Here is a 17,139-nt window from a genome sequence, read left to right as displayed (position 1 = left end):
GCCGCCATTTACAAATAAAATGACATCTGAAGCAACCAACTTCAAAACCAAGCAGTGAAATCCAATTAGCTGCAATTTAATTTGCTGTGCACTTGATCCATTTAATGGTAACTCTAAACAAGTGTAAAAGTTAAAACCATCTTAACTCTACTTATATAAAATCAAGCTGCGTGTAAACATCTACTTAGATGTATTACGGAACATAAAATATATCAGCTTCGATTATTGGCATTGGTACTCCTGGCGCAGGCTGCGAGAGTTTATCAGGAATTTTGCACCCCCCGCAGCATAACATAAGAATTAGGAGCAGGAGTAGGCCATACGGCCCCTCGAGCCTGCTCTGCCATTCAATAAGATCATGGCTGATCATCGACCTTAACTCCACTTTCCCGCCCGATCTCCATATCCCTCGATTCCCCTCGAGTCCAAAAATCTATCTATCTTAGCCTTGAATATACTCAAAGACTCAGTACCCACAGCCCTCTGGGGCAGAGAATTCCAAAGATTCACAACCCTCTGAGTGAAGAAATTCCTCCTCATCTCGGTCTTAAATGGCCTACCCTTTATCCTGAGACTATGCCCCCTAGTTCTAGACACTCCAGCCAGGGGAAACAACCTCTCAGCATCTACCCTGTCAATCCCCCTCAGAATCTTGTATGTTTCAATGAGATCACCTCTCATTCTTCTAAACTCCAGAGAGTATAGGCCCATTCTACACAATCTCTCATCATAGGACAGCCCTCTCATCCCAAGAATCAATCTAGTGAACCTTCGCTGCACCGCCTCCAAGGCAAGTATATCCGTCCTTAGATAAATGAGCATGTTACTTTCCAACCAATAATTCTGGGAATTCATGGGCCGGGGATACAGAATTTTATGATATGAACACCAAGCCTACGCCAAGAGCATTGAACCGGAAAATCCCAGTCACCAGCTTCTTTGGGGCCTTCCCTTGGTTTCTTTATTGAAAAAGAATAGCGCTATTAGGGGCCGGCCATTTAGGACTGAGATGAGGAGGAATTTCTTCACTCAGAGGGTTGTGAATCTTTGGAATTCTCTGCCCCAGAGGGCTGTGGATGCTCAGTCATCGAGTATATTCAAGGCTGAGATCAATAGGTTTGTGGACTCAAGGAATGTGGGGATCGGGCGGGAAAGTAGAGTTGAGGTCGAAGATCAGCCATGATCTTACTGAATGGCGGAGCAGGCTCGAGGGGCCGTATGCCCTTCTCCTGCTCCTAATTCTTATGTTCTTATTAAGTCTTTCTATGCATTACATTTTGTATGGCCCAATGCTACAGCAGTCAATTGTACTCAACTTTCATATGCCTTAACAAAGGAAAAGCATAAAATAATCCCTAAAAATTTACTATACAAGAATGTGCAGTCTATTGTTTTCTTATGGACTTTACTATCTGATGCCCTTTACTACAAAATAAAGTTGGACTATATCTTCCTCATAAAGAGGGGTTAAATGAGCATCAAGCTTGACATTCAATACAGTGGGGTGGAAAACAGGTCAATGCAACAAGTAGTTGAACCTCTTAAAATAATTGTTTTTTGCTTAATCAGCTTTAAAAGAAAGTCTTCCTGGTTTCCTTTGTTTCCAATGATACGTAATGCAGCTGTGAAGGGCATGCTGTCACAAGACTAGGATATCTGTTGTACTGTTTTGACTGCACCCAAAATAAAAATAAATAACTCCAGAAAAGAACAAAACTACTCAAAAATAACTTGGTATCAAATATATTAAACAGCACAAGTTTTTAAAATTTGTTCCTGGGATGTGGGTGTCGCTGGCAAGGCCAGCATTTGTTGCCCTTGAGAAGGTGGCGGTGAGCCGCCTTCTTGAACCGCTGCAGTCCGTGTGGTGAAGGTACTCCCACAGTGCTGCTAGGGAGGGAGTTCCAGGATTTTGACCCGGCGACAATGAAGGAATGGCGATATATTTCCAGGTCAGGATGGTGTGTGACTTGGAGGTGGAATTTGCAGGTGATGGTGCTCCCATGCACCTGCTGCCCTCGTCCTTCTAGGTGGAAGCGGTCGCGGGTTTGGGAGGTGCTGCCGAAGAAGCCTTGGCGAGTTGCTGCAGTGCATCTTGTAGATGGTACACACTGCAGCCAAGGTACGCCGGTGGTGGAGGGAGTGAATATTTAAGGTGGTGGATGGGGTGCCAATTAAGTGGGCTGCTTTGTCCTGGATGGTGTCGAGCTTCGCGTGCTGTTGGAGCTGCACTCATCCAGGCAAGTGGAGAGTATTCCATCACGCTCCTGACTTGTGCCTTGCAGATGGTGGAAAGGCTTTGGGGAGTCAGGAGGTGAGACACTCGCTGCAGAATACCCAGCCTCTAACCCGCTCTAGTAGCCACAGTACTTATGTGGCTGGTCCAGTTAACACAATAAATAGTTACAGAAAGCTTTAATAACAACAGAAAATGCTGGAAAAACTCAGCAGGTCAGGCAACATCCGTGGAGAGAAATTTCTCTCCACGGATGTTGCCTGACCTGCTGAGTTTTTCCAGCATTTTCTGTTGTTATTTTGGATTTCCAACATCTGCAGTATTTTGCTATCGTACAGAAAGTTTTAACCAGTTCCAAGTGAATATAGGTTAGTACCTGGACTAGCTGTAATAATACAAGTTTCTTTGAAATGAAGGTGACCATGACACAGCAGCACAGGAGAGGGTCACAGTTAACACTGTTTATTGGAGTGCTTCCAAAGATCAATACACAGTGCACATTAACAACCACATGTATTGCATGTCCATTGTTACCAACTGTTCCTTGTTGACTTATCTATCACGACACTTTTCTTCAGTGAACACTTGGCTTTGAAGCATATGGTGACACATACCATGAGATTTCCAGATGCTGCAATCTTACATCGGATATACAGCACAGAAACAGGCCATTCGGCCCAGCCAGTCCATGCCAGCGTTTATGCTCCACTTGAGCCTCCGCCCGTCTTTCCCAATTTAACTCTATCAGCATAACCCTCTATACCTTTCTCCCTCATATGCTTGCCTAACCGCCCTTTAAAATGCATCTATACTATTCGCTTCAACCACTCCCTGTGGTAGCGATTCCACATTCTCACCGCTCTCTGGATGAATTTTACCAGGTTTCTGGATGAGCGGCGTATCCTTCAACCTTCATTTCAGGCCATCCAGGAAACTTTACCTCTGACCCCCCCCACCACCCTTCCCAGGTTTCTGGATGAAGGTCACATTCTTTTAAGTCGTCACTTGAAGTTATCCTTGAAACGTTTCCTCTGATCCCTACCATCCTTTTTGCAGTCATTGGCTGGGTGCAGAAAACAACTATGGGAAGTTGTTCATCTGACATAGTCAACATGTACAGTCCACTGCAGCTACAACTGTGTAACTATGACGTTGATGCTAATCATGCTGGCAGGCCAAAGCACTCTGTTGCCACTTCATTTTTTGTGACATTGTATAAACCTTTTGGTGAAACCATTCTAGCTACTTCACATGCCCAACAATACCAATTAGATGATATTCAAAATGGTCCATCAGAATGAACAGCCTCAAGTACCTACAAGAGGATGCTACTCTATAAATACTTGAGTTTACAAAATATTACAAGGAATATGGTGATTGGTTAGTGCAATGGGTTAGAACACTTTGCTTTCAGCTGTGGAACTCAGGTGCTGATCTGACCTAGTTATCTAGCGTCTCTGCCTCCTGTCAATTATAAGGGTACGCGTGCGTGCGAGTGAGAGAGGGAGAGAGACAGACACAGGCAAGACGCGTGCGAGCAAGTCAGAGACAAGACCTTAGACAGAGAGTTATATAGAGAGACACATACACGAGACCCAAGACGCGCCAGAGGGGAGAGAAGGGGCACGTCAGAGAGGAGAGAGAGAAGGGGCACGTCAGAGAGAGAGAGAGAAGGGGCACGTCAGAGAGAGAGAGAGAAGGGGCACGTCAGAGAGAGAGAGAGAGAGAAGGGGCACGTCAGAGAGAGAGAGAGAGAGAGAGAGAAGGGGCACGTCAGAGAGAGAGAGAGGAGGGGCCACCAGAGAGAGAGAGAGAAGGGGCACGCCAGAGAGAGAGAGAAGGGGCACGTCAGAGAGAGAGAGAGAGAAGGGGCCGCCAGAGAGAGAGAGAGAGAGAGAGAGAGAGAGAGAAGGGGCACGTCAGAGAGAGAGAGAGAGAGAAGGGGCCGCCAGAGTGGAGAGAGAAGGGCCGGTCAAGAGACGATGAGAGCGAGACTGAATACTAGAGTGCAAAAGCTATACCAAACAAACAAGTGCACAAATGGAGTAAAAGCGAGGGGAAAAAGTGATTAGAAAAAAACACTAAAAAAACCAAAATAGAGGGAAATGAGGAGAATACGTCCGAGAAGACATGAGTGAAAAACGAACAAAAAGACAGAATATCAGAGAAAGAAAATGAGAAAGGGAAAATGAGAGAGAACAGGAGAACACTAGAAAGAGAATGAGCGAGAATGGGAGCGGTAAAACAAGTGAGAGAAAAAAGGAAAGTGAATAAACAAGGAAGAGGAAAAGCAAGAGAAAGAGAGAGAAGAAGAGACGATAGAGAGAAAACAATACCTGTGTAAGCTTGCAACATTTTTATTGTAGTATTTTTGCCTCTGACTGTATCTGGGTTCGCGAGATGTCCAGGTTGCAAATACTGAATTGCTGGCTTCAGCCCTCCCAAGCGCCTGATTAAAATAACTGACAATCAAACACAATGATTTAATAATGAACATTCCCGGGCATTTCATGTTGGAATTTGAGACAAAGCTGAAAAAAAGCACACAATAGAGTTGAGTATTTTAATCAGCCTGAGGACCCCAGTGCCAACATAACACAAACTGAAACATTCGTTATAATTACAGAAGTAAATGGGACCCAAGCATGAGCGAATAGTGGAAGTACTACTTGTGTGCTGCTGCTTTTGGTTAGCTATTGTAATTTTAGGAATGTAGGGTTTCATGATGCTTTAATGCCCGCTTTTTCAGTCAAATTACTCTATTCCAATAATTTACTAATTTGTTATAAATGTACTAACTGTACTGTTAGGTTACTTACAGCTTGGCGCACACAAAATAATTAAAGCATATGAGCAAAAGGCATCTGTGGTTTGATCCTGTCAGGAGAAACAAGTTTTATCCTTCTTGATGAAAGCACATTTCAAAATACTGTAAGAATGAACAGAAGTACAAATTGGATCATAAAGAATTATGATGGCTTGCACTTCTGCATTTCCCGTCTACTTTGATCAGTGTGATGCACATTCCTTTCTTAACCGCAAAATAACCAAGCCATTCAGTACCCAGCTCAACAGTTGCCGTGCTTTACATTAATGTCAGGGTGTCAGTTGTCTTGAATAGATGAACAAAAAGCTCGTCAGCTGCACAAGGGAGTTCAAAGAAGTGCGTACTGTCATAGAAGCTGGTTACCTAGTGTTGTCACTAGACATATTTAGTTTAGTGTATTCTTATCTAAGTGCTACAGGGGAATAAAAAGCTGTGATTAAGCCAATATCCTTTAACACGGTGTAATATGCTTCTTGTGTGTTACACTTAGGCTGCATTCACACTACAACTGTAGCACCAACCCACGTTAGAATTAAAGCACGAAACCAGAGTCAGGATCCAACTCAACTCTGGAGCAAAGCAGAATGAAACTCCCTAGGAGAGAATCTCCATCCACTTCCAAGATGACTGCACTTCACACTGGTGCTACAGTTCTGGTGTAAATGCAGCCTTGATTCATCATCTCTAACTTGGCCATCATTCGCAACAGAATCGCAACCACCAGTATTCTGTCCGAGTGCTATACAGCTCAAAATGCTCTTTCGACACAACGTGCCATTTGGAGGGGCAAACAATTGGGATTATTATACATTGTGTATTTCACAGTTCCACTGGACATGATACAAAACGCCCTTTATGCTGTACTGAAATCCTAGTGACAACAAATAACATTTTATCTTAAATTTGAAAACCATCCTGACAACTGTGTGTGGGAAAACTTCAACTGTACCTTGTATAGTTGGTGAAAGCCAAATGCAATCCCAGCCATGATAATTGCCAAGGCGCCATATTCCCGCCACCTGGAGCTAGGAGGACCTAAAAGATATTAACATATTAACATAAAGGGCAATAAGCAGTTGACACAGTAAAAGTAAAGGCAAACTTGACACTAAAGGACCAGCTGCATGTTATGATGGCCAATTCACTTCTATGAAAATCAGCAAAAGAAGTCTCAACCTCTTTTGTGCAGCATTATGTTCTGATGTAAGAAAGCTACTAGGCACTTGGTCTAAGCGTTAAACAAAGCTTTAATCAACTGTTTTACAACAGGGAGGTCTAGCTGTGTCCTTCACTAGTTCCTGTTAAGAATGTCCTGCGCAAGCTGGGCCCGTGCCCGAGTATTTATACTCTCCCTGGACAGCGCCACCCGTAGGCCGCTCAGTATTATTTCATAAGTCTTTCTTTCATGAATGACTGATTCATGTCATGTTCCATTTCAGAACAAGAATGCTCTATGAATAAACACAGTTTTGATTTAGACTGAGTGTCAATGTTTGTTCTGCATTGTTTTCACTTTTTTGAATTGGGGCATGCAGCACTTTTGGAGTCAAATCAGATGAACTGCCTATGCTAAAAAATTAATAGTAGAAATGTTGATATGCTCAACCTGCCCAATGAAAATCAAACAATTTAACCCAGTTAATATGGATGGTGGAAGCGCCAATATATTTGCATGCACGAGTGTGAATACACAAAGTTGGAACATGCTTTTGTGGCTGCTGGATTCGGCCTATTAAAACTAGATGAAATCTATCTGGATTTATCCAAGTCAAAACAGCTGGGGCTATTTGTTAAATATGCATTCTTCTGTAGAAATAAACACAGTGGCATTTCTGATGACTTTGCTGCAATAAAATAGCCAATATGCATCATAGGCCCCCTTGTTTCATTATTAAAAACCCCAAAATAAATTTAACGGGAATGGTTAAAGTTACAGCAAATGCTCCGGATTTAACTGAAAGCAGCGCATTTATAATAAAAACAGTAAAATCAACAAGTTAAGCTCACACTACTTCAGTATTTCCCGAGCCTTACCATTTATTTGTCATTTTTGTGATTAGAACCTTATATGGATGGAATTTTCCCCTTCTTTAATGCCTTTATACTTTGTTTTATTTCAGCTACTGCACGGCAAACGGCCAGCACATAGTGGGTACTAGGTGGCTAAGAGCAAAGAACAGGGCAGTGATCCAATTGAGATATTCAGATGACAGCATAAACCATCAGAGCAGGATTAGAAGCCATCTGATCCATCTACCTTCAATCATATAATACCACACAACCTTTACATTTCTATATATATTTTATCATGCCACACATTCAACTGGCATCGAAACATTAATGGCAGAATCACAGAGCAAAGATGTGCAGCATCAAAGACAGGATTGAATAGAAAAGTACATTGTTAAATATAGTTAATCCTGAACAAACAAATAACTAGTTTAAGGATTATTATTACGAAGGTTAATATTTCTATGAAGCACAGATTAAAAATTATTTAACAGCCATTTAAAATAATTTAGTAACTCAATCTAAACAGAGAATTTTGTCATTGGTGAATTGCGACTATATTTTGAAACTCAATCAGCAAAGACCATTTCCAGATTTATCAGTTTTTAATTGACAGCTATCAGTTCAGACACCGTTTAACACACTGTTCAAACGTTTCACTTTGCACAAAGCAACTTTGCTTCCACTTGTGATTTTGTTGCCGACTTTACTGAATTGATCAAAAAGATAAAAGTATTACTGGAATCTAGAAAATATCTGAACTAGAGCTCACAACAGTGTGACATTCTTAACGTGCAAATTAAAATTGGACCAATTATTGAAAATGGATCGCTGTGTTATGACAGAATGTACAAGCAGTGTAAGATTTGTCTTGTTTAACTACAGAAATAATTTTACAAATCTAAAATAAATAGATTTTACTTTAATGTAAATCAAAGTCTTTGTAAAACAGAGATCTGAAAGCAGCAACTGTAGCCATACTTAGTGTACTGAACGTTAAAATAATCTCAGAACATTTTGTGCTTTGATCAGGGATACTTTACAACAGGCAGGGTTTGCCCCAGGAGGCACAGATGGAGAAATCCTTCGTCATAGATCCTGCCCTGGGTTCAGCTAACTTCAGTGGATCCTGTACACGCAGGCTATCTTTGGAACAGCTCCTGATAAATTATGTCCTCTCAAACCCCTGTGATAACAGCCCAAGGGAAAGAGGCACAAAAGTGACTTCTTGCAGTTTATTCAAGATCTGATGGACTTGAATCCCAGAGCTAGGGCTTCTGCAGTGAGCACATTGAGGCTTTGACCCATCTGCATATTAAACGCTTCCATAAATTTGAAACTTTGGCTTAGCAAACTACCCTTGGGGGAGATCATCACCATCTTCCTCCTCTTCCAACACATTGCCCTGTCCTGGGAGAGTCCTATCCTTAGTTGCCTGCAGCCTACTGGGGGAATTCTCAAGTAGCTCCCTGCAGATTCACTGCCACTGTTGGCCTAGTTGACTCCCTTGTGGGGGAAAAATGGTTTCTTGTTGAATCAGCCAGAGCACAAATAGATTTGTAAAGGGAATCAAGTCCTTCAGGCATGCTGCTCTGCCATTACCCTGGAGGGTCTGCACCAGTAATTCGGCCATCCTCCACAGAGGAAGCCACTTGTGCCTGAATTCCATTCAGGACAGAATGACTTCAGTTGTTCATTCTGGAGCATCTCAACACTCTACATCTCCTAAGCTCTGATACTGGTAAAATTTATTTCTGTATTTAATTCAAGTACTCTACAGTCTCGCAAAATATACCGTCCATGAAATATTCCCATTTTACAGCATTGAGTCAAGAAAGAACCATCAGAGACCCTTACTACTTTCAAACTAGTGCACAGCTATTTGACAAGAGTCTATGTCAGATAATGACCAAGTTGTTAAATACATATTTATGTGCAAATTCTACATAGATTTCGATAAGAAAATCCTGCTTTAGAGAAACAGTTTAGATGAGGATTGTTGCTTTAAAGGATCAGCTACTGATTCAGTATTGGTTTCAAAGACAAGACTTAAAAAAATAGTCTGTTTAATTTGCATGAAGTTAACCAAGTAGTACAACCCTTTCAGACCTTTGAAATGAAAACTGATTGGGTTTTCATAAACAGATGAAGTATGAGTAGGATTGATAACAGTAGATTTTGCATAACCTTCTGGGGTGTCACCATACAGTTGACTCAATGGGTTACGCTTACCCCTGTTATCATCGGCTGTAAACCTACTGTTACTGAGAGAATAATGACTTTAGATCTCGGACAGTTCCAGGCTGCATTACTGCCAATCAAAACTGGCGCATGTACTTTTAATAGACCTTCTTTAATAAGAATAACTGGATAGAGTGGTTTGCTCACCACGGGAGGTGTTCTGTTAAGAGGCTTCTACTCTATAACAGCCAAAATTATTTTTTGTAGGTTTTCTAATTAGTAACACAAAGCAAATTAGAGAAAAGGGTGAAACAAGAGAGTGTTTCTTCATTTGCAACATTCTATGATCAACTGGAGAATTTTAACCCCACTGTATGTGTTTTATTCCAGTAGAAAGTTCTCCAGGGGTTAACACCGCACCGCAAGCATCCTCCAACAGTGGGCTATTACGTTAATTATGTTTTATGATTATCATAATATAACTACTTTCTTGATTAGAACCTGCAGCTTACAAGAAGAAAAATCATAAATATTCATAATCATAAAGAGCTGGCATTGAGACTCTGAAAACTCCAAGTTATAAAGTCATAGACACACAAAAGCAAAAATACTACAGGCTCCAAAGTAGTTACAAAATTTTATTGCATGTCCATTTTGATACCAAAGTTTTAACAGCCTAAATTTAGATTTTTCAATCCGTAGAGCTATTCGAATTGAACTAATGATTAATCATATTTTAAGATACATTAAATCATAGAATTGGTACAAATTCCTAACTTAGTGTGCATTCAGTGTGTTGCACACTAAACAGACCACTGCTCCTCGAGTTTGTTTTCATTCCGTATCAATTGTTCGGTTACTAAAGCTAAATAGAACTGCTATTGAAATGTCTGCTTGATATTAATCTTCAGCAGTTCACAATCCAAACAATCAAATGCACAAACAGTACTTTGTATCCTTACCGTACTGGCCGGGACATTACACCAATCAACAGATTCAAGTCTCTGCTGATATTTTATCACTGTTTTATATTCTTATTTTCTGCCTCCAAGCCTGACCCTCTTTCTACTTAGATGTCGGGGCAGTCTGGGCTTCTTCACAGCTTCATCAGTACATTTGTCAGGAGACATGATCTACAAGGCAAGATAGATCACTTGGCTGATTTCTTTAACATGAGATCTTCTGTTGCTATTGATCCATCTGGCTCGGTAGAAGTTTGAATGTGAATGGAGGCTTCTTTTGTAAATAAAAAATCATTCTAAATGGGAGTCCAATACTCTTACCACTTCTGCTACCAGGCTGCAGTGCTGTTCATTAAATCAGTTCATTCATTGATTACCACATAATCAATTGATAAACTATTACTGCAGAAGATTTTAAAAACTGGTCTAAATAACGAAATAGAAAACTCACCAGTGGTCTAAGCTTTCATTCACAAGAGCCATTCCAACCCACTTGTCGCACTCATAAGTTACAGGGTCTTTTACAATTGTGAAACAAAACAAGTCACACAATCGTCAGTATAAAATGCTATTTCACATCTTACCATTTTACGATTAACAACCAAGAGGAGGGAAATTGAAAGTATCCTCGACATCCTTCTGTGTTTTTACTGGATAGCGGGTTTTATTTCTTCCTCTGCCCCATTCTGTAAAGTTCATTTGCTGCCCCTCGTTAGGGCATAGTGCCTCCAACACAGGCTAACAGACTGGGTTGGCAGGATACTTCTCCTCAGCCCTCTGAGCAACTTCTCTCTTTATCCAAATGCTGGGAGCAGAAGGGAAACGTGGCCATGCCTTCTCACCCAACCATCTTATCTTCATTAAATGCTCCTCTCCAAAAGAGCCTGGTTGGGATAGCAAACAGACAAAAGTTTTGAAGGAAAGGGAGGAGGATTGCATCTGTGTACGGCACTAATGTCCAATATTCAGTCCTATTGGAAAGTTCAAGTGAGTAAATTTTCCTGACCTTTGTCCTTGGGAATGCCCAGTTCCCCACGCACAAAGGTCAGGACAAAAAGGGGAGGAGGGATGCCCAGATTGTTTGGTCTCTGTGCCTGCGATTTGCAGGACTCTGCTGGGGGGGCGGACTGTAGCCTGCAGCTGCAATAGGTGTAGAACAATCAGAGGCAGGTTAAGTAGGTGGAAATAGACATGCCTGGCATCCAGCTTCATTTCCCAGAACGCTCACTTGCTGAGCGCCCCAGGGCAAGGTCACCTACAAAACAAGACGCTATGGCTGGCCCCAGGCCCCTGCCAAAGAATTGCAGGCGGGCCACCTTATTCCTTCACCACACCTCCCCTCCCCGTCCCCTGAAGATACTCCACTCCAATGGCAACCTTCTGGCTACCATCCTCCATCAGCTGCCAGAGAAGGTCCTGATCTGAGAGGCCTGCAGCTGCGCCCTAACTTTCCTGACCCTACTGCCAACGCTCGGCCTGCCAGTGGACGGGTCTGCACCAGGGCTGCCCCCATTCCATGCGAGTGGCTCAGGACAGGAAATCTCAGTGGTCCTGGGGCTTGACAGGAGCAGCTAGAGTTCAGGGGCTGGGAGGAGGCAAAAAATCTGCAGCAACATATTCTGCAAAATTTAAAGCAAATTAGTTTAGAAATAATTGGTCGTTTATATCCACTTAATCAAATAGGTTGTTGACATGACCAGCAAGATACACACCCCGTGGAAATGACTGGGAAATTGCTATAATTAGTCTGTTTACAAATATTCCTAACTTATATTAATTAACAAAAAGCCACTAAACTGCTTTTGAAAGGCAAATATCTTGCACCCAACATTTTCTCGTGGAATTTAATTTAGGACTCTTATGCTTTAGGTAAAAAAAAACTTGTATCGACAAGCTGTGCACGACAGCTAGTAAATAATCGCATGCCAGAAAATAATATCTTGTGCAATAAATTACAGCTACAAATAATCCAGGAGCTATTCATCAATTTTATTTTCAATTCGTGCAAAGTCTTGCTTTTCTGGATTAATCACAAGGAAACATCCTTTATAGCGTTTCCCAAGCTCTGGGAGCAACGCCGTTCTCGCCAGAAAACTAGTGATTAAAAAGTAAGGAGCTCATTCACCTCCTGTCTGAAGCATCTCTTTGTTGACTAGGCAGTAAAGTTATAAAGATCTGCAACATCACAACCAGTTTGTCATTTACACTTTTCAGTATCAGTCATGTAAAACCCCTGATTAAAGCAACGCGGTGAAACAGGACGTGTGTTTGCATCAGCTCCATATCCAACACGAAATATTGATCTTGCCCTGCCTGGTTCCCTCTAAATTGCTCTTGTACACCTCCTAGTTGCCAGCTACAGAGTAGCATCAGCAAATGCTTGAGAGTGCGTTGGCTGCTTTCTCAAGTTTCTGACTGATACAAGGCATGAGGTGAGTTAACAAAAGTTAAGGTTTTTTTTTCTCTCTTTCCTTTATTTAAAAAGAAAATCTCAGTAATTCACGCACCATGCTGCGGCTACAATCTTATGAATTGCAGATTTAATCAAAAGTGTTATCTCACACCCAGACCGGCTTGCCACAGTTCAGATCACTGTACACAGAAAAGTCTCAAACTGCACTTGCGGAGTGAATTTGAAAGGCTTTCCAAATAAAACGATTTTACAAATTTGGAAAACTCAAGTTGCATCTATTTCACATGCAAGTCATTTTTACACAATTGCAACACATGCCCAATTTTACTAAACATAAAAACGAAGCAATTGAGGTGACCTGAAACATTTACCTACTTAAAGTGCTTGCGGGGAGGGAATTGTAGACTGCAACCACAATTTTGAACTAAACAAATCTCACCAGTTTATTAACTGCCCCAACATCACATCCTAACTCCAAAGTCATAACCCATTTACTTTAGAGGGTTATCTGACAGAAACTCTGTCAAGTAAACATGCCAACACACGAGAGGCCTGTGCCTCCAAGCACTGTGCAATTCTGGTGGCAAATAGAAACATTGGCCCCAAGGTCAGGTACACCATTTTAGTCTGGTGATGGGTCAATGCCTGTTGACACATCTGCCCACAGAATAAGTGGCGCAAATCTGGCAACAGTGGAAGCAGTTCTGTAATATAAATGGCTATCAGGCGGCCACCAGCGTCGCACTAGTGTGAATTTCTGCATTTCCCATACCAGCTCATGGACTCTCTGAGTGAGATTACTAACTTGGGCCAAATTGTAGGAAATTGTGTGCTGCGAACCATAGCCACTAAACTGGGTTAAGAATTAATATACCGTATGTTTCCTTCTAGCTGCCAGATCAGTCTGGGCTGGATGATTCTATGAACAGTGTGTTAACCCACTATAAAACAAATAATAGAAAAGTCACTTTTTGCACCGCTGTAAAAGATATTCAGCAGTAAAAATGTAAAACTTGAATAGACATAGTTGCAGACAGAGTAAAACATGCTATTTGCTGTCAGACAGAGGTGTGGTTGGAAGGATGACAATCAGTTAGTAAATGAAGATAATAAGCCAAATTAGTAGATTTCTGCTGAAACAGAAATTGTGTCACTTAATAAGTTGAGTTAGAAACAATTCGGCACCTTTTAACCAAAATATTTTGACCAACTGAAATGGAAATAATTGCTATTAAAAAAGTACAGGCATTATAAGCTGCAAACATGTTTTGACTGGAATAGCATAGTACGCCTGGGCTAGACCAGTTAATTTCTACAAAACCGCAAATTAATATTCACATTCTAATGTCAGTTTGGCTCAATGAGCAACACTCTTGTGTCAGAGACGGAAAGTTGTGGGTTCAAGCCCCTCCCCGACTTGAGTACATAATCTCGGCTGCAACTTCGGTCGGAGGTGCCGTCATTCAGATGAGACATTAAACCAAGTTCAAGTGAACGTAAAAGATCCCATGGTTCCATGTGAAGCTGCGCAGGGAGTGCTGGCTAAGATTCTTCCCTCAATTATCACGACCAAAAAAGCAGATTAAACTTAGTTGTTCATCTCACCAGCTTGCTGCATGCAAAAGGGGCTGCGGCATTGATCTGCAAAAATAGAGAGAGCATTTCTAAAAGTAACTAAAAGTTCTGACCAAGGGTTTCGACCTGAAAGGTTGACTCTGTTTCTCTCTCCACGGATGTTGCCGGGCCTGCTGAGTTTTTCCAGCGTTTTCTGTTGTTATTTCTAAAAGTAACTAGTTGGGTTTGAAGTGATTTCAGGTGTCCTAAGCTGCTTTTTAGCCACTGATTTATTTTTGAAGGCCAGTCACTTGTGACTTGCAAATTCTGAGCTGAGGAAAACAAAATCTGGATGCCCTTGCAGGTTGGAAAGTCATTCAGGTAACAGCATTATGCTGCATTCCTAGACTCCTGTCAATCAGGCTAGGTAAACTAAATGGGTTTAAAATAGGAAATAAAGTACCAGTGAGAGTTTAAATGTCAGTTTGTGGGTGGAGGGATGGATGGATGGGGGCAGTGGAGTGCGGGAGGTGCTTGGAGCCCCTTGGCTTCTAATCTACATAAACAAATGATGCCAAAATCAATTTTAAGCTTGTCAAATTTGTAGAAGACACTAAAATAGAAAGAGCAGTAGAGCGGAGAATACAGTTAATCATTTGTAGAAGCTTTTAGGTTATGCAAATGGTCAGACAAATAGCTAATGAGACTCAATAATGAATGTAAAGTATTACACATTGAGAGGTAAAATGTGTGGCAGAAGTACACAATGAGTGGAATTAGTATGGTGAGATTCAGAAAGGGACCTGGGAGAGGTAATAAATATATTACTGCCAATATCTAGACTATCTGGCAAGGCAGTTAAAAAAGCCCATACGTTGTTGATACGTGTAGTTGGAATAGTAGAGTACAAGTCTAGAGGTTTATGCTTATGCTTTAGAATCCACAGGTTAGTCCCCGCCCAGAGTGCTGTTTTCAGTTTTGGTTAGCATGCTACAAAAGTCTTGCATGCATTGGAGAAGAGAAAGAAACACAAGAATGATTCCAAGTGTAAAAGGGATAAGGTAGGAGCAAAGATTACAGAAGCTCAAGGAATATAAGATTGGGAGGACCTTAGAGGTATATAAAGTTTATAAAAAGGTATAGATAAGGCACATCTAGAATATCACTTCAAAGTAGAATGAGAGGGCATTTAAATTAGCGAAATGTAAATTTAAGGCATGTATTAAAGAATTTCTTTTTTATTGAAGACGAAGGGTTCCTTATACCACACAACAGGCTCGAAGGGCTTGAATTTATTGAACTTTTCATACTCCAAAGAGCATAATGTGCCCAAACACACAGTAGCATTCTGACAGTATTTTTGTCTTTGAAAACTATTTGAGGCCTCGTTTGTGAACAGTGTGGAGATAACTCTCTGGTGTCCCGTTCATCATTAGCATACAGGGTCAACTAAACTTGCTATAAATTAGGAATGTGTGCCAAAAGAAAAGGTAGCTTCGAAATACACTTCAAATGATCAACAATATTTGGCAATCTATATACTAATTTTAGTGCTACAACTGATCAGATAAACCAGATAATCAAAGAGGATTAATTCGTCTCAGGGTAGTGCCAGAATATGGATTATATAAAGGTTGATTACTTAACTAGAGTCTTGTTCACTCTTTTAATGCAAGTCTACATATAAACAGAAATTCCGTCAGGGGAAAAATCTCTCGGGGATACTGTCATTTAAATTTTCACAATGCACGGTAGGTTATTTTTCCACAACCATTCTGAGCAGATCCTCAGTTCTTTATCTATAGAGCCAATGAGAAGGGATAATTGAGAGTGTCAAAATATTAGAGCCAATTAAACCAACATGCACCACAATGTGCGGTTAAACATGAAATATAGTATGTAAACTTCAAAAGCATAGGCATTAAAGAAAGTGCTTCAAGCCATACAAGTCAGAATAAGGAGTTACCCAGGAAGAATCTTTGAATGTAGTTGAACTTTACTCCAGGAGTTAAGAGTCCATCTAGAGTAAGTAATCAACCATTCTTCTTCATTTGTTTAACCTCCACATACGAATAAAGAAGTATATTATTAGTGTTGGAGGCAGATCTCGGAGGACATGCACTTTCAGGACAGCCTAGAGGACCACAATATTGAAACCACATATCCTCCTGAGCAGATAGATGAACAAAGTAATGCTTTAAAACAAGCCTTATAGTTGCTAGAGGAACCAATGTTGTCACTAGGACTAGGAGTAAAGCAGAACTCGGTCTTGTGAATTTTTGGACGATATATCCATGAGTTGTTACAAAAAGATTCCCCACAATACAGATTTAATCCTTCCAAATTTGAGTTGTGTGTATACAGGAGGGTGAAGTACTGATAATCACAGGTGGTGGTAGTGGTGGGAGAAATCTGAAGTTCTGATTTAAGAATATCACACAAGTGTGTCACAGGACATTAAAGTGTATTGGCTAAAGTATAATTTGTTGCCTATAATATATAGGTAAAAAAACACAAACTAAAACTCAGGATGACATTGGGAACCCTGCACATATTGACCACAAGATGATCATTGTACCAATGGAGTGACCATGACGAGTTCCTGTTGGTTCCTATCCAGCTAGTATAGTTGTGGATTTACATGTTGACTCATGTTTCCGAGGGAGGCCTGCTGACCTTCCTGAAAGTATAAATCCTCAGCATCATCCGCCTAGTTGGTGTCCTTTTCCTCTTCCAAGAAGCGGAGAAACTTTGCAGGCCCTCCTACAAAGGATCAGCTGTGCTCAGCGGGTACATTTGCCTTTGGAGCATTAAATGAGATCTTCCTAACATTCACCATCAATGTTGAAATTTGGGTTGATGACTGCCGGCCGGGAGGTCTTCCATGGGTCAGGTGAACAATTTTTTTGTATAAACTACTCCAAGATATACAACATGGAGATGTAGGTATTTTTAA

General features: G+C 41.1%; 1 protein-coding gene across 1 annotated transcript in view; it reads right to left on the bottom strand.

The window, feature by feature from the left end:
• pex14 (peroxisomal biogenesis factor 14) overlaps positions 1 to 17,139 on the bottom strand; it is a 272,290-nt gene that overhangs the window by 64,867 nt on the left and 190,284 nt on the right. Inside the window, exon 5 of the mRNA XM_085967441.1 lies at positions 6,013 to 6,098. Coding sequence (XP_085823567.1) covers positions 6,013 to 6,098 — 86 coding nt within the window. The remainder of the gene's footprint in view (positions 1 to 6,012; positions 6,099 to 17,139) is intronic.

The sequence above is a fragment of the Somniosus microcephalus genome, chromosome 25 (assembly GCF_052327205.1).
Source record: "Somniosus microcephalus isolate GS21.2 chromosome 25, FLI_Smic_1.0, whole genome shotgun sequence".
Classification (NCBI taxonomy): domain Eukaryota; kingdom Metazoa; phylum Chordata; class Chondrichthyes; order Squaliformes; family Somniosidae; genus Somniosus; species Somniosus microcephalus.
Note: the sequence above shows the minus strand (reverse complement) of the source record. Positions and strands in the feature narration are given on the sequence as shown.